Source organism: Prosopis cineraria, unplaced genomic scaffold (assembly GCF_029017545.1).
Source record: "Prosopis cineraria cultivar Desert tree isolate PC_DT_omini unplaced genomic scaffold, ASM2901754v1 PC9, whole genome shotgun sequence".
In the NCBI taxonomy this organism is placed as follows: Eukaryota; Viridiplantae; Streptophyta; class Magnoliopsida; order Fabales; family Fabaceae; genus Prosopis; species Prosopis cineraria.
This window is the reverse complement of record NW_026555340.1, coordinates 12,820,588-12,847,588: the sequence shown is the minus strand read 5'-3', so window position 1 is coordinate 12,847,588 and position 27,001 is coordinate 12,820,588. Positions and strand designations below refer to the sequence as shown.

Genomic DNA, 27,001 nt, shown 5'->3' with positions numbered 1-27,001 from the left:
AGTATGGTTAAGGAGTTGATTCTCTAACCAACTTAAGAAATAAATCATTTAAAATCTTTAAAAAAATTTATAGGTTCTACCTATAGCACACGGAAGCAAGCTAGATGAAAGTGGAATAAAAAGATACTGTCATGACAGCATTAAATTGTTATCATGACAGCCCTCTCGGCCAACTTTCGGGAGGCGCCATTCCACCATTCGACCTCTGATCGAAGTGATTTTAAAACTCACACGTCACATTCAAAGGGTACTATAAGTGTATCAAATTTCAAAATGATCCAACAATTGAATTAAAAATTAGACATGTTACAAGTTTGGTAATTTTTGCTGTCATGATAGCTTTTTAGCCATCAAGATAGCACCTCCGAACTAACTTTTAGAGTGCACCATTTCATCATCCGACCTCCGTTCGAAGTAATTCTAAAGCCCACATGTCAATATTAAAGAGTACTATTAGATACCAAATTTTGAAAAGATTTAACAGACGGATTGAATGTCATGCATGTTGCAATATCATCATTATTGTTATCATGATAGCTCCTCCGAACCAAATTTCAGAGTGCGCCATTTCTCTATCCAGTTTCCAATCGATGTGATTTTAAAGTCCACATGAAGCTTATAAAATTTTTTACTTTTGACCTAAATTTTAGAGAAATCCAATGGTCAGATTAAGATTTGGACACTCAGATGCAAAAATACAGTTTTTTGGTAAAAATCATTTTCAAAATTGTCTAAATCTCATCCTAATGGTCACAAACCTGTGAGAACATTTTGGACACATCAAATAGGACTAAAAACACTTGATATAACATTTAAATGATAGAAAAACTCTTTATACCAAAATTTGAGTATCCGGGTGCTATTTCCCAAAATAGACCCTAAACTCTCAAAATGCACAAATCACACAAAAGTGGCCAAAAATTATTTCAAATATCATATACACATATGAATTCACACATTAAATATTTTCACTTGGCTCAGAGATCTCTGTTGGGCCCACGCACCCACTCTCTCTATCCAAGGTATATGTTTGCTCATAGCATACCATTTACAATGCAACCATTTTGCATTTGCTTGTGGAATCACATATATACTAAAATAAATATTTTCTTGTAGTGAAAACTTGGTCTACTAAATAAATCCATCAAGACCATTCACCATAGCTAAATTTCCTAGCCACAAGTCTACAAGCAAACAAAAATTCATACACAAGCCATACAATCCACACATATACATAATCACATCTTACTGGCACCCTAATTCTAAATACATTACAATAGATTTTCTCCAAAGAAAGGGGTTGCAGTTCTTTACAATTCACAAACAACCCCTAGCTTTGCTCCTTTCCCCATCCTCCACTGGTTCCTTCACCTAGACCTGGAAATATTGAAAAGAAAGAGGTGAGACAACCACAGTCTCAGTAATAGAGAAACTATATTGATTACTACAAAGTAAGCCATAATTGAATAAACGAATAATAAATTCAACATCGTATATAATTTAACCATTTAAAATGCATGAATGCATGACATAAGCTGGTATGACCTTTTATGACCAACAAAATGCCCCTTAACACTTTTTAACTCACAAGTAAACGTTATACCCACTTGTACCTTCACAGGCACAAAACATAATCTAAGGCATGATCTAATCCACCGAACCACCTATGCCCCTTCGATGTGAATCCTAAGCAGTCAAAGCTAACTCTCTCCTAGAGCCAGCCTGACTTACTCTCCATATGAAGGCTACCTTGGCCTAGGCACTCAACCTCACACTTCATATGTCGGATTCCCTCCCTCACTAAGAGGTGTCGAACACTCAATACACTAACCATTTTAGTGCACTGAGCCTACAATACGTAAGGCAACACTGAGTACTGGCAATGTGCCATAGAATATCAAAAGTCCACACCTTCTCATTGGTGAACTCCTACTAAGATCATGCCTTTTATTCATGTCTACCTTTTTTAAGTATTGACCACTTCAACACTCTAAGGTAGTATAACATTTATAAATCTCCCTTAAACAGTTCCTTAGCCTATCTAAGGTACCTTACTTAGTTACGCTTCCTTAAGTACAACTTTTATTCTTTATAATTACAATACATGCAAATAAATCTCTTTTTATAAAAACATTGCCGTTAAATAATTAGAAAAATATATTTGTACTATAATTAAAGTAGTGCCCCATAACCCCTTATAAAGCACATTTAATCTTTTAAAACATGTAATGCATGATAGCTAGTAATATTTATTCAAAAATAGCTAAAACAAAGTAATAAGAAATATAAATTTCCTTGTTACCTCAACCTTTTAGGACCAAAAGGGTTCCTCTTGTATAAAATAGGACTTGGCTCATTCCTTAACTTCTCAATAAGTTCCATCAACAATGCCCTACAACATATAAGTCATCCACATCACTTATCTTGACAAATAGCATTAATGAAGATTATAACTCATAACTACACAACTTGGGTTAATGAGTCATAATCCATCCTAATGGTCCATATATTAAACCAACCATTCACATAGTATCACTTAACCACTAAAACCATTTATTAGCTATCACTAGGCCAATTTTCAATTTATATAATTTTTAATCAATTAAAAACCTTCACTTAGTGTTACCAACTTTTACCATTAGCCCTTATAATTAAAACTAAACCTTAATTTAAAACTTATTGGGCTCAAATATCAAAATTATAACTAAATCAATAGACTTAAACTATTGAGGAGAAAAACCCAATCTCTTGGGTTTGACTTTTTTCCTAAAACTCCATTTTTCATCCAACTACCCACTTAAAACATTAGGACATCATATAGAAACTCAAAATAACCTCCCAAGGATCCAAAAAAACTAAAGCTTACAAGAATAAAGCCTTTAGGATTAAAATTTAGAAATTTTTTCTTCTAAAAATTGAAGAAAATCAAGAGGGAAGGAAGAGGATTGAAGTAGAAAGTTTACCTACTATGTAGCCGAGCTCACAACAGCCGCAAAGCCTTTCAAATTCGAGCCCAAGTCCCTCTCTTCCTCCTCTCTTCTTCCTCTCACTCTCGTCTATGCGTTTCTTTCTTTCCTTTGTTTCTTTCTTTTCATTTCTACGTTCTATTTGCTCTTCAAAATACTGATCTAACACTTTAGAGTAAATTATAAGAAAGGGCCCAATATTTTTTGTTATAGCACAAAAGCCTGGGTCAACTTTGGTAATTTTTTTTATAGTTAAAAAATCAAATAAAACCAAACTTTTGCTAAGAAAAATTCAAACTCTAGACCTCTATCAAATTATTCTTAATTTTAATTTAATTATAGATATTTTATTTTATTTTTAAAATAAATTTGAGTCTTAAAATTTTCGAGATGTTACACAGAAGGAAAGGAAGGAAGATAAGTTGTACTAGGGTAAGAGATTTTGGAGCATTGTAAGGCACTTCTGATTAGTATCTTATTAGGTAAGCTATATATAACCCTTACCTTCCATTCTACCTAAATTTATCTGAATATGAGTTATAGAGAAAATGAATTGGTAAAATTTAAGGGGTTTGATTCTTACCTAACAATAATAAAAAGGTTATTAGGAGTTAAATTAGAGCTTTATGAATAGTTTAGAGCTGAACGGTAGAGCTTTAAACTTGTAAGCTCAATTTGTCCCTAATTCTTTGAAATTTTACGGTGAAAATCATGTTTAAGTGAATTGAAACTGGTTAAGGTGATGTAAAATAGTAATCGAGTAGTAATGGATCTAGAATGAATAAATGAAAACGAATAGACAGCTAAATATAACTATAAGTAGTAACTATGTACTTTTAGTTAAATTGGACCAATTGACAAAATTGTGTTAATTGTGTTTAGATTGGCATATCGTGCACATGAGTTGAGAAAGAAAGTTTGTGATGAGCTATAGTGGTAGTTGAAATCCATAACTAACCTTTCTGGTGACAAAAGAGTTGAAGTAACTAAATAACTTTCTTTGTTAGACTATTTCTTGTAACTCTGTGTGAGTATGTTATCTATTTCATGAAATTATTTAAAATAAAGCATGTTTTATGGCATTGCATGAATGTTGCATGAAAATGGCTTTTGATCAAATAAATGAGTAAGAACATGTGATTTCATACTTTATATAACTATATGCTATATGTTGTGAATACATGTATGAATATGGAACCTATGATTGGTTCGGAAAGCATGATCATAGGGGTAGGAGTTCACCCATATGAAGTGTGGTGATAAGACTATATGGCATGTTCTCCTTAATATTGAATGAGGTGTGATGTTAGAAAATTATACCTTCTTAGTGCCTTTCAAGGTACGGTGTTGGAGATTATCTCCTTAGTGCCTATTGAGGTACAGTGTTAGAGATTTAGACTCCTTAATGTCTATATGATACGATATTAGAGTCAACAACACTCCATTGTGTGTATTGGGGGAAACTATAGTCTAAAAGTGAGATGGAACACCTTGAGCATGCTGATTCTATCACTGAAGGTGAGCTAAAGGCCAATGAGAGTGTTTATTGGTCTAAGGCGAGCCTATGATTTCAAGTTAGGGTGATTTAGAAGTTCGATTAGCAGTGATCATGCTATATGTTGTATTTGTGAAAAAGTGGAGAAAAGCAATGAAATAAGTGTAAAGGTGGTGAAATGATTGATATAAGTGAAATTTGAAGTGAATATATGATATTTGTTATGTTTAAAGATATATTACTTTAGGCTTTCATATAGTTGCATGTAATAGTTGTTAGTAGTGAGTTATTTTGTTATTGAGATTTTTATCTCACTCCTATGGTTACATGTTTATAGGACAGAGCAATGATCAGGGAAAGGAAAAAGAGTCAAGACTGCTTAGAGTCATTGGAGCCATGTGAGCTTAGAGTATTGTGTAATGAATTGAAGGCTTGGGTATATATGTAAGCAAGTTGCCATAGGAGATTGCATGCATGTTTAAGTTGTGTTTTGTGGAAGATGTAGTGAATTTTGGTGAATCTTAGCCCATGTGTGGAATTATGATGAAATGAGTAAGTTGAGACTAAAATTGAGTTATGATTATGCTATGAATATGGTTGTATGTGAATATGTGTTGAGAAAAGGCCAAGTGGGCTAAATCGTAACAAATTGTGAAAAGTTGAGAAATGTGAAAATTGGTCGTTAAGGGATCGAATTTAAGTATATATGTATATATGTGATATATTATGATCAATCAAGTGTAATATGTCTTTTCGGACTTGTTTCAAGGCTTTGTATGGTCTAATGAGACAATAAGATCAATTTGAATACTTGGGTGTATGAAATTTTTATAAAACATGACTTTTTACAATCGAATGTATAAATTTTGATTGGACTATTAGATTGTGTCTAAGCTTGTTTCATTAGCTAGCTTATAAGATAAGTTTTATGTGAGTACTTGAATCACTTTGATCAAACTTCGTATGTGAAAACGAGGTACACAAGAAATTTATCATTTTTGCTATCAAATGATAGCAAAAAATTTAAACTGGCACATTACAATGCATGACATAGAAGGTTAGGCATGTGGCTCTGTGCCACATGCCACAGTGCATATATTGCATGCTACAATGCATGGCCCCTTATTTGACCTAAATTTTGTGGTTTTAATGCATGCAATTTATATTATGAATGCTTATGTGTTGTGTCTACCGTGCATTATTCAAATGTGTTGTGATTTTAATGGTTTTGCAAAATAAGTCTTGAGCCCAAACTTTTCAAACAAAGTTTTTGATTAATGTGGTAATTTAAGTGTGGTGATTTAATTAATCTTCTCATGTATCTGGAGGATATAGAAGAAGGTTACAAACTATCCTCAATACCATCTCTACATGTTCATACCTATGTGAAGTTTTTCATACCAATATGACCATAGTCTCTTCAAGCTCTCTTACTAAATTTCATACCGGTATCATTTACTCACTACCCGTATACCCGTATCAATCTTATTCATCTTAGATCATGTATTTTAATGATTACAAAATCAAGAGAAAAGGTATTTGTCAAGTGTGAAGATATAAAGAATCATGGATGAAGACAAAACTTTAAGAGTATAAAGAATCAAGAGAAGATAAAGAAGTTTAGGATAAGTAATTTTAAATTCTCTTAGACTCAATGTGAAAACTGAGAGATTATTCACCTTTCTTAAATCATTAAATGGATACATCATATGACTATTTTATATGTATTAAGACTCATTTAAGTATGTTAAAGCTTGCAAACTTTAGCCCTCTTGTATATGGTTTTTCATAGAAAAAGGTTGTATAATGAAGAGGAAGAATCACACATGATTTTGTGGCTCAGTCACGAGTTTTTGCAAGTTAAGCACATTGACTACTAGATCACGCGAGTGTGAAGAAGTGCTTCATGTGTGATTAAGCACTTGTGTGGTATGTTGCCTTATGCTTTATCTCTACATGTAAAAACATGCGTGAAAAGCTTTAGTGTTCATACAAGTTTTAGCACCTAAGCTTTATTGAAATATAACTAACTACAAAACCATATGTGAGACACTGATGGTACCACACGTGACTTGTCACTTACTGAACAATCACATATTGTTTTTGATTGAGTCTTAGAACCTTTCAAGCCAAACTAAAATTATTCACATGTATGATTATTGATTCATGAATTCATATCTCTTGATCATACAAAATCTTGATTGAGTTGTACTAAGTCCCACACGTGAATATGCATCAAATAAGTTTATACATCAGCACTTGCAATTTCACACATGATATGGTTCTAATTCCACACAAGTTTTGATTACATTGAATGACCTTAGCAGTTTGCCAGCCATTTCACTCAAGAGAATGTAAAGGTTTCACACGTGATTTGTCATACAAAATTGATGATAGTTCGTAATGTACAAAATCACGCATGAGAGTAAATGGTGCACTCACAAGTTTTAGCACTTTATTATGATAGTATATTCATAAGTACAAAACCACGAGTAAGAGGACAAGGTGTTCATGCATGGTTTGTCACATTCAACTTTGTGAAACTTCCTTAATGCAAAAACATGCATGATTATAGCAGTCACTTATAAGAAGATACACCAACAAATAAAATCACTGTTTTAACAATCTATCAACTTCTATAAACTGTATAAGTGATTCATTTTTAACTAGAATAATGATCCTTGAGTGAACATAATATCATTTGTGTATTAAAAGAGCTTTCAAATTGTGATTTTATATATTGCATTTATTCATTATTCTTAAAAAATTGTGAAAAGCTCTCAAAATTTTGTAAGCTTTCATTTATATACACATCTACTCTTTTAGAGAGTTTTCTATAAAAAGCTTCTTTTATCATCTTAGAAGTCTTGAAAAGGATTTTTTAAGTGTTGTAACAACTTAATTGTAATAACGTGTATTAAGTGATTCAAGACAAGGTTAGGCTTGAAAGTTGTACTGTGATGGAAAATACCCATTGAAGCTTGTGTTTTTAATTGAAAATATTAAGTGTGATCTTGAGGACTGGATACAGGCTAAGTTTGTGGCTGAACCAGTATAAATCTTAAGCGTGTCATCTTCTTCCTTCACTTATTAACTCTTTGCTCTTTTCAAGTTTTAAAAAGTTTTAAGTGTCACCGAATTCACCTCCCTCTTGGGTGCCAACCTATCCTAACAATTCAAACATCATCTTTTACAAGGATATTATGATATAATCTATTTAATACCCAAATGAGTTTCATACCTTCCACTGTTTCTCATTTATTTTCATACCGATATCAAAGTCTTTCTTGTAGTATAAACAGTAAGAATTTTTTTGTCTTTCGCATAATGAAACAGAGTATCCTTGTTTAGTTCATATCTCATTTAATTCTTGATTCTTTCAACACCATTAAGATAAGTTCATCATTTTACCCTCCTAGAACTATTTTAAACACAATCACGGGTTTGAATTATAAGCTCTATCATTTCCTTGATTATTTCTCAGACCCACATCAACTTTATCCTACTGGTAAAGATCTTTTACTTTTCTATTAGAGCATTTAATATTTATTGTTATTATTACTCTTAAGGTGCCAACAACATGCAAGCCCACCAAAAAAGCACTGTTTTTTTTTTTTGCCTCAATGAGTGTAAGCTGCATAACAATAAAGAAGAAGACTTCAACAGCTAATCTTTGAGTCTAACGGATTCTTTTCTATCATCTACTATAAATATAACTCATTTATGAAGAAAGAAGTGTAGAAGTAACTGAGCCAGCTGTACACATTCATTTTCTCTAACTACCTTCTAATACATTCATTAGTGTGAGAGCCTTATTGAATGTATAATCACTTTAAGAGATAATTTCATTATAGTAGTGATTCATTCTTGAATTTACTCTATACTACTCTATACTACTCATTATTTTTCATCTGAAAAAGAGTAACTTAAGCTTCAGGAACTTAAGGAAATTTATAATCACCTTTGTAAGGGGGAGAGTTTCAAATTTAGTAAATAAGTTTAGGTTATACTAAGACAACCAAGAGCCTGATTTAATCTTGATGATTAGTGAAAAATCTCAAGGGTGCTTTAAGGACTAGATGTAGACTCAAGTGGATAGAGCTGAACTAAGATAGACTATTTATGCAGAGCTTCTTTCCTTTACTCAACTTTGTTTGGTGTTATTGTTCCTTACTTATCTTATTTTATACATTACTTGCTTTAAATTTTAATTAGCCCAATTCACCCCCTTCTTGGGCAATTTTTACATCGATCACTCTTGGCATTCTAAAAATTAATGACTTTTTTAATGAGTTAGTAATCTATCTAGGTTAGCCCTTGATTACCATTAGACTCTATGGCTAAGTGTAGATTAGTAAGGGCAACCTTGCACTCTATTACACAAAGTAATATGACTCGAAATGAAATAAGCCTTACAAGAGAATGTGGGTGTTGTCAAGAACACTACCCATAGTGAGAACAGAGAATCAGAGGCTTAAAGATGCAAAGACTTCTTATCAGTATCGATAGTGATACTTAGGAAAATAAAAAATCAAATATTAAAGCTCAAAAGCATGTTTATACCTCAATGCCCTTTCTTTAAGCAATTATATACCTATTAAACAAAATTTTATCTAATTTGTTGTTATCAAAACCAAGGTTCAACAGAGTGTTGGCTGCAACAAACTATTCTATTTTTGGCAAAATGACTCTTTTGATCTTGTTTTCTATTTCTTTCTATTATAAATTATTTTCATGCTTCTAAAATACTTTCTACTCTGATTTCTTTGATTAAAAATGCCTTTAGAATTTGTTTTCAAAGTTACTTTTTTTTGGAATCCCGTTTATGAAAGTCTTTTTATTTAGCCTTTACATTTACAAATTGTAATATCCCCAATTTTAATTTGGAATTAAATAAAACAAATGAGGGTAAATTGTTAAATCAATGAAATAATTAAGGTTATTGAGTTTTTTGGTTACTAATGGACCTAATTCAGGTTATTGAGTTTTTTGATTACTAATGGACCTATTAGATCTTTTATATAGCTTCTGGATTGGCTAGAATGGTTGTTGGGCTTATCAGGCTTTATTAAAAGGCCTAAATCATGTTAGGTTAAATTGAACCATCCACCACAGTGAACATCCCTATCCATTGTGTCAAATGGAACATTTCATTAAATTTGTCATGATAAATCATGACAAACAAAAGAGGAGGAACAAAAAGAAAAGCAATGGAGAAGAGATATTCTCTACTAAGGCTTGACTTCCACACTACTTGGGGGTATTTTGAGCTTGATTCAAGTTAGATAAGGCCCTTCTACATCTCATCTATCTCTTCTATACGTTTTTTAGCTTGAGATTTGGGTTGTGAGAGGTTTGATTCATGACGGGGGGTGTTTTGGACAATCCCATTGGCTTAGATGGAACCATTGGGAGTTAATTTAAGCTTCTATAATTATGGTTAAAGAGTTTATGTGAATTGAAACCCTAAGGTTTGGATAAAGCTAACCTTAAATTTGCATACTTGGAGCAATGTGAGTTTTAAATTAGTGTTATTGAACTCCATAGAAGCTAAATGGTGTTAATGGAATACTAAACCAACTCCCTAAATATTGAATTAGTGTTATTGAGCTCGATAGAATCTAAAAGGTTAAGGGTTGTGGGTAGCTTGTTTAAGCTAAGAAAATGATTATGTTTGAACTAATACTTAATTATGAGCATTTAATCTTGTAGATTATAATGCTCGGTGTTTGCTTGAGCTTGATGAGACTTGGGAAGAATATTGAATTTCCACAAGTAACCATTTTCCGTAATAAAAGGGTTAAGATAATTGGATAATTTACCCTATTTATTGACTTGTTAGATCATATATAGGGTTTTATAAATGCATAAATATTTAATTATATGCTAGCCTTACAAACTTAATTATATAATAATGTGATGATGATCATGGATTATGTGATGTGGATCAATGTAACAAATGATTGTATGATCGTGCATATAGAGCCAAAAATTTCAAGGGTCGAGCCTATTCGATTCAGGCTCAATTCAGACTCGCCTTATTAGAATCGGGTTTAAAGTATTTTACCTTCTTAAAAAACCCATATAGCTAAGCTTGACCCTAACTTTTTTCAAGCAGGCTTAAGCTAATCTAAATTGCTGACTCTAATAATTATGACTACTCTCATCAATTTATGAAAAAAAGAATATAAAATTTAAAACTCTGTGGATATTACAACATACCCTAGTTGAGAATTGTTTTGTTTTATTTTATTTTTTTATAAAATATCAAATAGTTCAAATACAATTAAAAAATGAAAAAGAAATGTAAAAACAAGAAACTAAAGAAAGAAGGAAAAAGACAGAAGAATGAGAATTGTTTTATATAATACATGTGTGCGTGAAACTCCATGTACATTACAACAGCACAGAAATAGTACATATTATATGTTGATGTTAATTTAGGCAATTGTAGACAACTGTACTCTGAAGCCTAAACCTTTGCTGCTCGACTTCTTAACATGTTTATTCGCATACAATAAGAGAACAAATTCATAGTATTGTTCTTCTTCCTTAGTTGATCCAATCTTTTAGGATTTGTGGAATGGACAGTTGAACAATTTAACTTTATTTTGTCTATCAAGAACATTGTTTTGAGAATAGGATCAAATTGGTTAAACTATTGACCAGAGCCACTAATGAGTCAGTTTGAACTTCAAAAAAAAAATCATTTTGATTGTTTAGTTAAGTTGGATTAGAGTTGAGTTGCTATTAAGTTAAAAGACATAATTAAATTGAAAATCATAATGGTTTCTAGAAAATTGGACAAATTTAAACGTAAATATAAAAAAGGCTGAAAATTAAAAACAAATTTAGACTATACTAAAAGTTAATTTATTTTTTAGATCATTCACATGTATATAATATGATTTTATATTATTATTTTAGGAAGATGTTAACAATTATATGTGTAAATGATTATTTGGTAAGACTATAAAATTAGATTTATTGACATTTCCAGTTTAACGCCCGATTTTTAAATCATTTTTTTATATTGATTTTTAAATCCTTGATCAGGAATCAGGATCCTTCATCTATTCTGGGCCATGACACTGATTTTGATTGCATCTATTATAATTGGGCCTACCCTTATTGTAAGTTGCATCGGTCCATGTATGTTGCTCAGTGGGTTTGGTCGACCCAATAGGTTTCATTTCCTTCATATGCGTGTGGGTAGGCTCTGTTATTTTCTTCTTCTTCTTCTTCTTCTTCTTCTTGTTTTTTAAGCTCTGTTATTTTCGTTTATGTGTGTTCAACTGTTCATAATTTTTGTTTTTTTGATGCTAACCTTAGGGTTTCTTTGGTTGTTGAAAATGATGAGAATAAAATGAAATAAAGAAATAAAAATAAAAATAAAACAATCAAAATGTAGATGAGAAATAGGTCAACGGTATTTATAAGAAGGGATAATTTAGTTCATTTTTATATTTATTTCTTTATTCCATTCCATTCTCAACATTTCCCGTAGCTAAATGGATTTTATAGTTTAAAATATTATTATTAATAAGAGTATTCATAAGTTTAGTGTGTTTCGGTTCGGACAAAAACCAAATCTAATTAAACCAACTCATTTATCTAACCTTGAAATATTTTCGTTTTGTTTTTAAAATTTGTTTGGTTAAGAGCATTCACAGGTCTAGTCTGGTCGGTTATTTTTATTTCGTGCTTCGTGCTTCATGTTTCCTGTTTGTTTTTTCCATAATTGCATGTTAAATGCTTTGAATTTTATTCAAATAATCCACAGTTTTTTTAATATTATTGCAAAGCATTGTATCAATTAATTTGATAGTAAATTTTCTGTGGGTATTTTAGAATATAAAATAACAGTAAAAGAACAAATTGACCCTAAAACTTGGTTCAAGAAGATTCAGGATCCTAAATTCATTTTATTATAATGTTTTCTTTTAATTTTTAAAATTAGTACAATTTGCCCCCAACTGTAAGTAAAAGATAACTTTGATTGCTAGTTGATTACCTTAAAAAAGGATGAATATTTTTTTTTTTTGGGTCATTTACTGTACTTTTTTTTAATTCTTGTCTATATTTTTGTGTTATTTTCTATCATTTTTCTAATTAATTAACAGTTAAAATTAATTTTTGTTAATGGTAAGAATCAATTGTATCATTTTTTAAAGTTAAAGAGAAAATAGTACATCAAAAATGAATTTAAAGTCCAAACGTTTCTGGACATACAATTGAGAGATTAATTTGCCATTTAAACTATAAAATAAGTTTAAATTAATTTAAACTGTAAATTAAATAATCGAAGATTCATCTCCAATCTTCGACAAAACCCTTGATCTAATTTCCTCTTTGATCTCTAATGATAGGTTGTTCTGCAAGTGATTCTTGTTGCTCAATGAGTTCTTCGAGTAACAATTAGCAACAAAATTCAGATCTCTAAGAGCTTTGTAGAACGTAGAATTAACTTCACTCCTTGTCACATTTTCAGAAAACAGCATTATACAGCGTGATTTCCAGAACAAGTATAAGCAAAGGGCACGTCTCGGGGAACCTTCTTGATGGAAGTTTGAACATCTTTGGTAAACAGTAACATAGTCACGTTATAGTAAGAAATTACAAAGGCATATAAATTTTGTAATTTTACACTTCCTATTCTTAATATTTTGCACAGTTTAGATCAAATAAAAAATATTTGGGGCTTAAAAGCTAATTAGATTTCTAATATTTTCATGATCAAGATAAGATATGAAAATTATATTTACATAAAAGACTATACCAACTTATTCAATATAGTTTTCAAAAAAAAGATCAATTTACTTATAAATTTTAGTTGTAGAGTAAATAATTTTTAATAATTAAATTATTACTATTAAAAATATTTATTTTTAAATTAACTTATTTTGCATGCCCTGGTTTCAAGCCCTGGCTCTGCTATTGTCGGTAAATATTATCAATGGACGATTTCCATACGTGTTTATACTTTCCTCTCAACTCTCTATGAATGCTAGCTGTAATAACAAGCTCGATCACATGGTCAGGCAGCCAAAGTCTCATTTTCTTAAGGTATTGAAAACTAAACTGATTAGTAAACTGTTCAGAGCATTAGTTCCATAGTTGTCAAAATCGTAATCAAACCATATTAAAGTGGTCATTTTATTAAATCAATTAAGATATTAATTTAATAATTCAGCTGACCTGAATTTTTATATTATGCATTGTCTTATTATTACCCTCAACCGGCTGGGAGGATATAAGCAGCCACAATTTCATTCACATCAATCAAATGTTGACCACAAATTACCAGATTAATAAGAGGTTTGTTTGTTGGTGACCCAGTCTCCACCCAATACATACAGGGGCTTAATGTGTCCTTCTCCAATGCTCATTATAATGCTCTAATTTTTTAATTTTATTTTTTATTTTCTTTGGATCATTGGCTTCTACATGAAATAAGAAACATTTGGATATCTTGATATCCCAAAATGGTGAAGATTTATATTTTTTATGATTTTTTAAATAAAAATATCACAAATACACCCTTTTATTTTTTTGAAAAAATTAAAAAAAATACAAATCTTCACCATTTTAGGATATTAAGATATCCAAATATCTCTTATTTTATGTAGAAGTCAATAATTAAAAAAAATAAAAAATAAAATTGGAATGTTAGAGCATTACAAGAGGCATTAGAGAAGGGCGTATTAGAGGTCCCTGGCCCATAAAAATGTCCTTTTGATTGGGACAAAATTCTGATATGATTTCATTGCAATAATGGATATCAATGTATTACACAATTTTTTTTTTGGCCGAAATGTACTACACAAATTTGAATCCATGTTATTCTATAAATATTACTTCCTCTTCCACCATAATTTATAAGATACTTTTAAATAAAATTATATATATTAATAAATTATTAAATACATTTAATAATCTTATTTTTTAAACATAAAAATTAAATTTTTAAAAATATCTTTTACTTAATATTCTATTTATGAAAGAATATAATAAAAAGGATAATATTTAAAAAATAAAATTAATAAACTTTAGTTTTGATTAAATATTTCATATTTGGGGACCTTGAATTTTTCTTAAAAATATTTTATAAATTGAGATAAAGAGTATTTACTATTTTTCTATTAAATAAATTCTAACCCCAATACTTTATTCTAGTTAGATAATTGCATGATATAAATAATTTCACGATTTTAGCACCCACGTTTAAATTAAGGTTAGATCCCTGTTGTCTCCTTACTTGTTGGATAAGTAAATAAATGTCTTGCTCACTCCTATAAAATAGCATAAGGTGCAAATCAACAAACTTTTTCAAGTGTTTTTCAATTAAAAAAAATGCATCAACTTAATTATGAGGAAGGTGAATAGGGGTAGGTATTGTTCACTAGGACGAAAAAATGTTAAAATAATTAATAACTTTCGATACACAATATTATAAGCCTTGTTTTGTTTCATGTGCAATAGTCTTCCACCATTTGAATCATAATTTATTGTTATTCTGTATTTTCAACTTTAGCTCCGGTCTCCGGATTCGAATAAAATATAAGAAAACTTATAATCATACAAAATGGAGTCTCTATATGTGTAATACAATACTCAACAGGCATACATTTTTTCTGTTTTTTTTTTTTTTTGCTACAATTTTTCCTGTTTAAACCAACAGTCAAAAAATGAGGCATGACTATTCCTGTGACATTGGCAAAGGTTATGACTTCAGGGCATGAAATACAGTTATACACTCACATATTTATATATATATATATATATATATTTCTTGATAATAAGTATTATTGACTGTTGCTTTTGTTTTATTTAATGTTTGTCACGACTTCGAACTCTTCAATCCCCCATCCCTTTTATTGCAAACTCATGTATTGTGAACTTTTTTTTTTTTGGACAAACAAACTAATTTTTTTTTAATTACTATAGAGTCATGGCAATGATGAAAGGCATTTTTTAAAAAAAAATTACAAGGCCATGGAAAACCCGTGCAGGGATGGTACAAATCAAAATATATCATATTCCATGTGGGATCTGCATCCCGACGGTGGATGATTAAAAATGATGAGATCTAAATTATCTTGAGAGGTCGGTGAGCAAGAAAGTTGGCGCAGCTGTTCGCTCCCCTAAACGTGTGGTCAAAGGTAATGATCCAGTCTCTCATGATAAGGTCTTTGATTTTATTGATAGTTCCAGAGAGAGGATGATTATCAGAAAGATTATGCTGAATGAGTGAGAGGGCTTCCATAGAGTCAGAATGTATGTTGATATTAGAAACTCACATATTCCAACAAAGCTGGAGTCCTTCGAGAATGGCTAAAAGTTCAGCCGTGGTGCTAGAGTGGTAGCCAAGGTATTTAGAGAACCTCTTGATCTAATTACCTTTGTCATCACGCATGATTCCGCCACAGGATGTCGCTCCATTAGAACTGACAGCTCCATCAACATCAAGGTGGATCCAACCTGTGTCCGGAGGTCTCCAACGTGTTTCAAATCTTTTCCCCTCACAAGTAAAAATGTTAACTTTTGATTGGAGCCTTATGTCATTAACAACTTGCTAGGTACTAGAGAAGACAATGTCAATGTCCTGAATAGTATCCTAAAAAAAAATCCTTTTGTAGCGCCTTCCAGATGTTCCAACAGATTTGAGCGAATAGCTTCTGCCAAGGGATCCTTCTTGTATTTAGGTTGCCCGCCTTGACTTTCGCATTCCAAGATATCCAGTCCTGCACAAAAAGGTAAATGATGGTATTAAGTTTTAAAGATTTCACAAGTTTGATCTAAATATTACGAGCTTCAATGCAATCTCTCAAAATGTGAATAGAAGAGCCCGGAGAGTTACAACCAAAGGTGCAGATGCATTGAGAATGGGCATTCCCTTTGATATAATTGGAGTTGACTAGAAGTCTATCCCAAGCAGCTTTCCAGAGGAAGTACTTAATTTTTTCATATGTAGGCTACTTCCAAATCTTAGACCAAATGCTGTCATTAGTTTGATCCTTTTGAGAGACCACGACTTTGTAAGTAGATTTGATAGAGAAATTCCCATTTGAAGAAGGTCTCCAAATGAGTACATCATCATCGCCACTAGGATTAGGTGGTTGGACCAGCGTAATTTGTCTTATCACCTCAGGATGGAGATGATGGTTAAGAAGGTTAAAATTCCATCCTCCTATGGGGTTATAAAGATCAAAAACTCTTGCATAGAGAATGTGCTTAGCACTAGAAAAAGCATACTTAACAAGAGGTTCTGGAAGAGGGGACCACTTACTATACCAAAATAGAATTTGGTCACCCTTACCAACTTTCCAACCAACGTGCGCCATGAATTGATCCCAAACTTTACATATGCTATTCCAAGTAAATGAGGAGGAGCTAGGTTTATAGACCATAGGAATAGTGGGTTTAAGACATTTATATTTATCACAGAGGATCCTGACCCAAAAGTGATTAGGTTGAGTAATGAGACCCCAGCAAAGTTTTATGATAAAAGCAATATTTTGAGCTTTAAGCTTTTTGATGCCGAGACCTCCATAAGATTTCTCCATGGTAACACAATCCCAAGAAAGAAGGTAGGGTTTTTTGTGCCCATCAAAAGAGTCCCAAAGAAAATTTCTAAAGTTTCTCTCAAGTTCAGCAAGGACATTATTGGGTAACAGCATAGTCTGCATAGAGTAGCTAGGAATGGCCGAAAGGACAAAATTAATAAGGACGGCCTTGCCAATGATGTTGAGGAAACGGCTTCTCCAATTAGAAAGGCGAGAGCATGCTTTGTCAAGTAAAGGGGAAAAGGTAAGCTTGGACACCTTTTCGTAGATAAGAGGGATACCAAAGTATTTGCCAAGGTTTCTCGTGAAGGGAATGCCTAATTCAGAACTGATCTGAGTAGCTCTATTAATATTGACATTTCTAGAACAATAGAGCTTCGACTTCTCGATGTTAACTTTTTGACCCAAAGCATCGTAAAAGTCAGAAAGGCATTGGTTGATAATCATAGCTTAGTTAATGGAAGCCTCTGCAAAGAGGAATAAATCATCAGCAAAAAATAAATGAGAAATAGGAGGCCCATTAGTAGTGAGTCTAATTAGCTTCCACTCATTTTTATCAATGGAATTGATAATATAGTGACTAAGACGTTCAATGCAAAGTATAAATAAATAAGGAGAAAGAGGATCTCCCTGTCTAATGCCACAAGAGGGAGTAAATTCATCGGTGGGTTCACCATTCTAAAGAACTTTGATACATGTAGTAGAAATGGTAGCTCTGATTAATTTCCTAAGATGATTGTTCAGCCCGATGGAATGGAGAGTGTCGTCAATGAAATCCCATGAAAGTCTATCAAAGGCTTTTTCAAGATCAACTTTAAGAGCCATGAAACCTTTGTTCCTGGTTTTGTTCCTCATGGAATGAATAATTTCTTGAACAATAATGATATTGTCACTGCTTTGCCGACCATGAATGAAACTATACTGGGAATCTCCAATAAGATTGTTCATATATTGACACAATCAATTGGAGAGGATCTTGGTGACAATTTTGTAGCTAACATTACAAAGAGATATGGGCCGGAAGTCCTTCAAGCAAGTCGGATTTTCAATTTTAGGAATGAGCGTAATGAAAGTATCGTTTAACTCACTGATGGTGTCTAGATTGAGGAAGACCTTTTTAACAAGTTTGAAAATGCTCCTTTAAGGTCATTCCAGTAGGTGTGAATGAAATCAACATTAATACCATCAGGGCCCGAGGCCTTAAAAGCTCCAATATCAAAAGCAGCAGTCTTAATCTCTTCTTCTGTCACCTCCCTATGAATGGATTGAAGTTGAAAGGTAGATAAAGGTAGGAAGCTCTTATTTGTAATGAGTTTGGGTCTTTCATGAGTGTCTTCCTTGAAAAGATTTTCAAAATAAGACGCAGCCATGTTCTTTAGGATATTGTGATCTTGAATCCAAGTGTTGTCATCAGTTTTAAGAGATAAGATCTGGTTTCTTTTCCTTTTAATGATAGATGTAGCATGGAAGTATTTAGTGTTTCGATCTCCCTACTTTAACCACTTGCATCTAGATTTTTGGAACCAAATCAACTTCTCTTGCAAGGTGACCTTGTTAAATTCTTCTCATAAAGATTTTTCAAGTTTGCTGAGAAAGTAATTATCATTGTGAATCCTCCGGCCGTCAATTCCTTCCAATCTACAGAGGATCCCTTTTTTTCCTAGAGGGAATGCTGCCAATATGATTTTTATTCCACAGGGTAGCAGAGTTGGCAAATTTAATTTTCCCTTCATTCCAATCGTTGTTTTGCCATGATTCCTTGATAATGGGGTGAAATGATTCTTCAAGCATCCAAGCTGCAAGACATCTAAAAAGTTTCTAGTGTTGACTAAGATGTTCTCCATTATGCAATTGAATTCTAATAGATCTGTGATCCGAGCCATATTTCAAGAGATGATAGGAATTGCCTTGGTTGAATTTAAGTCTCTATTCCATATTGCAAAAAGCCCAATCCAATCTTTCTTTAACAGTTCCTTTCCCCCAAGTAAATCTATCACCAGTAAAATTTAGATCAAGGAGATTGGAAGAATTGATACATTCTCTAAATTGTTTCATGGATCTCTAATTGTATCCAATGCTGCCACATTTGCCTTCACAAGAGAAGCATGCATTAAAATCACCTACAGTAAGCCAAGGATCAGAGATATTTTGAACAAGGGACTTAATGGAATCCCAAAGAACGGTACGATTATATGGGTTCTGATCACCATAAACACAGGATAAAAGATAGGAGTGATTGTTGGAAATAAAATTAACCCTACAATGAAGAATCTTGACATTTGAATAGAGGTAGTCAATATATATAGTGTCATTATTCCATAAAATCTAGATACCACCAGCATAGTCGGTAGCTTCAACACAGATCCAATTAAAGAAGCCCAATTTTTTAACAATCCTATGAGTTCTAGAACCACTGGCTCTAGTTTCAACTAAAATAAGAATTTGAGTATTATAAGTTTTAGTAATTTCTCTTATGCATTCAGGAAAACTTTTTCCATAGGTACCTCCACAATTCCAACAAATAATATTCATAAATGAAGAAAAGGTGTGAATAAACCTGAAAAACAGATAAGGCTTTCATTAGAGAAATTAGTCCTCATTCTTTAAACCAGAAAAATTGAGACATCGAAAGCTTACCCATCGGAAGAATTTTGTGGCGAGCGGATGAAATTCCGATGTCCTACCCGCGCACGAAACTCGATGACAAAAGGTATGGAATGGGAGGAAAAGTGGGGAACTTTTCGGTGAAGAAATGGGTAAGAAAGGAAGAGGAAGGTGACTTTTCTCTACAATGCAATCGAACGTTATAAATCTAAATTGTTAGACTGAGTTTAATAATTTACATTAAATAACAAACATAGATTACGTCCTCCTATTTAAAATAAATGGAGTTTTTTAAAAAAAATTAGCATATCAATAAATTTACCATTCTCATAAAAATATATATTATTTTTCATCTTTAATCTTAATTACCAATATATTTTATAATAAAAGTGAGATAAATTTATACAAGGATTGAAGTTAATAAATATTAGTAAAAAATGAGAAAAAAAATTCATACCTATTAAATTGTTTATATTTTAAATTAAGATTAACGATAGAAAAATACTTATAATCCTTCCCAATCACAATACAAGTTGATTTCTAGAAGTATTCTTTAACCTAAAATATAAGATATTAAATAAATTTTATTTTATTTTTCATCTATACCCTTGTTTTTTTTATTCATTGTCCTTAAATGATTCATATTTCAAAAATATGCATGTATTACTGAAAAAAACCCTAGGGTATAAATGAAAAGATTGAATATTTTTTAAAAAAATAATGTATCAACTTACATTTTTCATAAACCATAAATTAATTAACAATAATAAATATTACGTTTTGTTCAAAAATGTAAAATATTTTTTAATAAGTTAAATATTTAAAATTATAAATATTTTTAACCTTTCAATATATAATTAGTCTTTTTTTTTAATATCTCTATTAATAATGACTTTATATTTAATTAAAAATACATTATATTTTTTAAGAGAGAAAGTATGATTCAAGAAGAGTATTTTGGAACATTTTTTACCAGGAGGAGTAATTTCTACCATTAAAATTTGATCTAAGCTAAATCCAACCACAGTGGGAGGATGTTTGGATATTATCTAATACGCTTGCAGATACATGGGCTAGAAGGGCTTGCTCCCCACTAAATATTGCAGCATGATTACAAATTTCATATTTGAATTGAATGTTATGACAAGGTCTTTGAATTAAAACTATAATTATATGCCAGTAACAATAGCACCATTTTTTTTTTCTGCAATTTTTCATTTTGAAAATTGAGATACAACAGAACACAAGACATTAGACGAACTACATATTCTCTCTCTCACACACAGACCCAGTCAAAGACTTATTTCAACCTCAGTTCAGAGGTCCATGACCACATACGTCATCTACTTTCTTTCAACCTCACCACAATAGAAATTCTGCAGAAGATCAGATGCCTAAAACTCTACCTCAACTTGGGAATCGACCCGAAACAACAACAGAAAAAGACAGAAAAATCAAGCCGATCCATACAGAAATTTCTTATCCGATCCCTTTTCATCTACTTAATACCTGTAGTGAGGAGGCTTGTATGGTCCTTCAACTGGTACACTAATGTAATCAGCTTGTTCTTTGGTCAACTTGGTCAGCTTAGCTCCAAGCTTGCCAAGGTGAAGAGCGGCAACCTTCTCATCAAGATGCTTAGGCAAAACATAAACCTTCTTCTCATACTTACCAGTTGCTTTTTCCTTCCACAGTTCAAGCTGAGCGATCACCTGGTTGGTGAAGGAGCAAGACATCACAAAACTAGGGTGTCCTGTGGCACAACCCAAGTTCATCAACCGCCCTTCAGCCAACACGATGATACCAGTGTTGGTCTCTGGGAAGACCCATCTATCTGTTTGAGGCTTGATGGTGATACGCTTCACGCCGGGGTAGGTCTCGAGTCCAATCATGTCGATTTCATTGTCAAAGTGGCCAATGTTGCAAACAATGGCATTGTTTTTCATCTTCTTCATGTGACCAACCATGATGATATCCTTGTTACCAGTGGTGGTGACAAAAATGTCAGCATCAGAAACAACGTCTTCAAGAGTCAGCACTGGGAGACCTTCCATGAGAGCTTGAAGAGCACAAATGGGATCAATCTCGGTCACAACCACACGAGCACCAGCCTGCTTCAAGGCAGCAGCACAGCCCTTTCCAACATCACCATAACCGCATACGACAGCGACTTTGCCGGCAATCATCACATCGGTGGCTCTCATCAGTCCATCAGGGAGAGAGTGGCGGCAACCATACAAGTTATCAAACTGTTAAACAGACACAAAGTAAAGCAAAAATTTAATTAATTCCTCCCTTGTGATACTGAGATCTTCAAGACTAAGGAGTGCACTAAATTTTGGTAGAAAGTGACAAACACGAAAGCAGATTTAATTATAACTAGATCCATTTACCATCTTATCATGGACCTAGAAGCAAGTCACAAACAATCAAAGTAAAAATCAACGTGCACATGACAGTAATCCATGAATTCAATGCCCCATATCACAAACTTTAGTTTACATTTGACTCTACATACTCTACTCTACTTACAGGACATGAACATATCAAACAGATCATAGATTCAAAATTCAATTGCTAAATTTATGTTCTGTTTTCCAAAAACCGACCAGGCCTGCCTAAAATTTCAGAGCTTCTAAAAATTAGAACCGAAACCGACACAACGCCTAAAAATTAGAACCACAGCCGACACACAACACGGGTCATCCAATAGATCTAATACCCCGCTAGTAGAAAAATTTTATTCCCATATGTATGAAGGTTCAAACTCAATAGATCTGAAGAATTAAATATAAAAGTCGACTTTGGAGCTGCTGTAAAGTCATCAAGATTTCAAATCTTAAACAGATCTAGTATCGAAGCACATAATACAAGTGTTAGTTATACCTTGCTCTTGGTGACAGAGTCGTTGACATTAATGGCAGGGAACAACAGAGTTCCATTGGCTTGCATCTGGTACAGCCTCTTAACACCAGTGGTAGTCTCTTCAGAGACACCAACGAGTCTCTCCTTCATCTTGTGGTACCTCTTGGGATCAGTCTTCAACCCATCCCTGATAATGGTGAGAACAATCTGGAACTCAGCATTATCAGTAGAAGACGGGTCTGGCAACTGACCGGTCTTCTCATAAACCTCTTCAGCTTTCACACCCTCATGGATCAAGAGGGTAGCATCACCACCGTCGTCAACAATCAGATCGGGACCACCGCCAGGACCCCAATCAAGCGCACGCTCAGTACACCACCAGTACTCCTGAAGAGTCTCTCCCTTCCAAGCAAAAACGGAGGCACTATCACGCGCGATGGCGGCGGCGGCGTGATCCTGAGTAGAGAAGATGTTGCAAGAGCACCAGCGAACTTCGGCTCCGAGAGCAGTTAGGGTTTCGATGAGTACGGCGGTTTGGATGGTCATGTGGAGGGAACCAGTGATTCTGGCGCCTTTGAAGGGCTGGGAAGGGCCAAACTCAGCACGGCAAGCCATGAGACCGGGCATTTCGACCTCAGCGAGCTCGATCTCGAGGCGACCGAAGTCAGCCTGAGAAAGGTCCTTGACCTTGTACTCACGGCCAGCGGTGGTTTTCTCGACGACCAAGGCCATGGCAACGGCGGCGGAGGGAGAAGATGAAGAAATTATTTTTCCCTGTGTAGAAACAGAGAAAGGGGAAGATCAAGAGTGAGAGGCGTAGAGCGAAGATAGTGGGAAGCGAGAGGGGGTATTAATAGGTTTAAAAGCTTTGGTCAAAAAAAAAAAAAAGGTTTAAAACTTGAGATGGACGGCTGAGATTTAACGTGGGGTTGGTGGATTTCTCATTGTGTCGTTTCTTAGATCTGATCTATGCATTTCAGTATGGAGCCTTCGTCAACGGCTCTAGTTAATAAATTTGGTCAAATAATAATAATAAAATCACTCTAAAACCTCTTATATGAAAAATTAAATACAAAAATTTCATAAAATTATAAAATTAATCTAAAATTTACTTTATTTATAGAATTTTTCAGTTATTTTTGGATAATTATTGATTAGATAAAAAAGATAAAATATTTTTTAAGTTGGATGTTAAAAATATAAGGGCTTTTTAATTTTTAATATGTAATTAATAAATTTTTATTTTAAAAATATCTTTAATAAAAAAATCACTTAACTCTTTACCTTTAAGTAAAATATCTTATCAAATGAGGGTATATATGAAAAAAATGATATTACTTTGAAAATAATTTATTGGGGATGTAATAAAATTAAAATATTGTTTTATATTTTTTAATTTTTAATAGAATAAGTATTGATATCTAGTTGTCAACTGAAAAAAATTTACTAATAATAATAATTAATAAATTCAATATAATAAATTAGTAATTTTAATAAAAGACATGAAATTACAGAACGATTTTATGATTTTATGGACTTTTATGTAACTTTTATTGGCTTTAATTTATTGTTTGGATTAATGGTGTTAACTGTTAAGTTGTGATGCCTTGTGCGTTCTGCATAAAACTTCCGAAACGTCGTCTAAAAATTGTAGTTAAATAATACTTTTTTTTTAAATTATAAAATATTTTTAAAAAAATTAATATTTTAAAATATAAGACACTTTGATAAAAATAAAGTTTCATTAATAATTTTTTTAAATATTATTTTTTTTATATATTCTTTTCCTTTAATATTCTTTTATCAATAGAGTATTAAATGAATAACGTTTTTAAATGTTTATATTTTTATTTTAAAAAAAAAAGGTTATATAATATATTTAATGAATTTTATTGATATATAACATTTTATCTAAAAATATTTTATAAATTTAAGATGAGAGGGAGTAATAACAAATTCATTCTCAAAGTAAGTGAAACCTCACCTAAAAAATTTAAATACAAAAAAATATCATAAAATTATAAAACTAATCAGAAATTCGCATTATTTACTAAATTTGCCACGTTATTGTTGGATAATTGTTAAAATACAAAGTTATTCTTAGTTTTTCAATATGTAATTGATAATTTTTTCCCAAAATTATCCTGAAAAATAAATTACTTAACCTTATTAAATAAAGGCATATATGAGAAAATAATATGATTTTACTGATAATTAATTAGCTCATTGAGATGTAATTTAATTTAAAATATCTTATATTTTTATTAAAGAGAATATTGAAATCTACTTGTCAAGTGTCAAATAAACAAATTGGCCAACAATTATTTAGTAATAATTAATAACTTCAATACGACAAATTAATAATCTCAATAAGAGACATGAAATTTCAGAATAATTTTACAATTTGATAGGACTTTTTTGTATTAAATTCTCCGTGGGAGATCTAAAAGTGATTTTCTCTAATAATAATAATAATAAAAAAGTAAAATGAAAAATTAAAACACTAATAAAAAAATAGTAGTAACGGCTCTGGTTAGCTTACCGTTACAGTTAGTGGCCCATGACAACAAATCGGCAAAACCAAACAAAAGATCATGGTGAATGTGTGACCGTCAGACGCTCCGAGGCTTTCTGTGGTTTACACGTCATGTTGTCCCGGAAGGGGGGAGGGGAATGAACTGAAATTTGATTCATTTTATTAATTTTTGAATAATTATACTTTATTGAAATGAAAATTGATTAAAATTGAGGGCAAACAATTGAGTAAAATTATATGGAATAAAGTGTTTAAATATTGTGGACGAAAATGATCACATTAAAAGAAAGGAAAACTAACAAGTAAAAACATCATAAAAAATTAATGCTAAATTAGAATCTTTTTGCAATTAAAGTTTTTAAATTCAATATTCATTCTCCCATATTTCAATTCTAAAAATATTTAAAAAAATATTAATTTGATATCAATCTTTTTTTAAAATTCTTACATGCCATATCCTCCCTTAAAAGAATTGCTCTCTGCTTAGCATTAATTGACAATATTGGAATTTGAAATTAACTATATGTATTAGATATTAAAGGATTTACGTGTGTGCTGTACAACAACAACAAAATTTGAGTATTCAAATGAAAAAAAAAACTTATATACTCTCTCTATTCAAAAATATAAAATATTTTTTGAAGAGTTGAATGTTCAAAAATATAAAACATTTTTAATCTTTTAAAGTGTAATTATTATCCTTTTTTTCAAAAAGTGCCATTATTAATTAATGACTTTATATTTATTGTAGGGTATTTAATAGGGGTGAATATGAAAAGATAGGATTAGTTTGAAAGTAAGTAATTACTTTGCTGGGGTGAAATTCGGTTAAAAATGCCTTACATTTTTTAATTGAGGGAATACTTAACATTATAAATTTAGGGTGTTTATTTTTAATTAAATTAAAATATGTGAATCTTTTATAAATTATTTATTCTATAATAAAACTCTTATTATAAATATTAGTAATACATTAAAATTTACTTATCTTGATTTAATTAGATAAAAGTATATTAAACATGCAAGGCTAAAATACACAAGTCTTAACCAATCAAAATAGATATATTTAAAAAATATAGACAATCACTTACTTCCTTTGTTTAAAAATATAAGGCATTTTTTGAGAAATTGGATGTTAAAAAATGTAAGGCATTTTTAGTTATTCGAGATATAATCATTATCTTTTTTACAAAAGTACCCCCATTAATAATAATTTTATATTTATTGTAGGGTATTTAATAGGGATAAATATGAAAAGATAAAGTTAGTTTGAAAGTAGATAACTACTTTATTGGGGGTGAAATTCACTTAAAAATGCCTTATACTTTTTAACGAAGGGAGTAACTGATAAGGAATTGTATTATGTTATTTAGTGATATTCCTTCCATTCAAAAATGTAAATTTTTGAGGCATAATCATTGACTTTTTTATCAAAAGTTGTTCTATTGCTGAATGATTTTATATTTATTATAGAGTACTGAATAGAAATAAATATAAAAAAATATAATTAATTTAAAAGTAAGTAATTATTTTATTGAGGGATGAAATTTAAAATATTTTTAAATAAAGGCACTATCAAATTTGAACTTTTAAGTATGAAACTTTAATGGATATTAATTTTTAATAATTATACTGAACTGTTAAAAAAGAATTGGTCGAAAGAGGGAAAAAAAAAAAGGGGCAATACTGATTGGATTGGATATGATACGATATACTGAAGTGATTGGTGGACTAATCGACACTTCTGAGGCTAAAGTGTGACAATTCAAAATATCAAATCCTAATCTCATTTTGTGATGGGCGAATTAATTGTTAACACCATTAACAAATGACTGATTGATTTATAGTTTTGTCAAAGACTAATTGATTGTTCTCTACATGCCAATCCGCTGTAATATTCTGAAACTCCATTTAAAAAAATTAATCATTTAATATTTATAATTTTAAATTAATTATAATTTAATTTCTG

General features: G+C 31.5%; 1 protein-coding gene across 1 annotated transcript; it reads right to left on the bottom strand.

Annotated features, from left to right (window-relative positions):
• Positions 1-20,788: 20,788 nt before the first annotated feature.
• LOC129320376 (adenosylhomocysteinase) lies at positions 20,789-23,329 on the bottom strand. The gene is made up of 2 exons (XM_054965802.1): positions 22,518-23,329; positions 20,789-21,880 (listed from the first exon to the last, which is right to left on the bottom strand). Exons 1-2 carry the CDS (start codon positions 23,226-23,228, stop codon positions 21,134-21,136), a joined length of 1,458 nt encoding a protein of 485 aa, XP_054821777.1. The 5' UTR covers positions 23,229-23,329; the 3' UTR covers positions 20,789-21,133.
• Between the last annotated feature and the right edge of the window lie 3,672 nt (positions 23,330-27,001).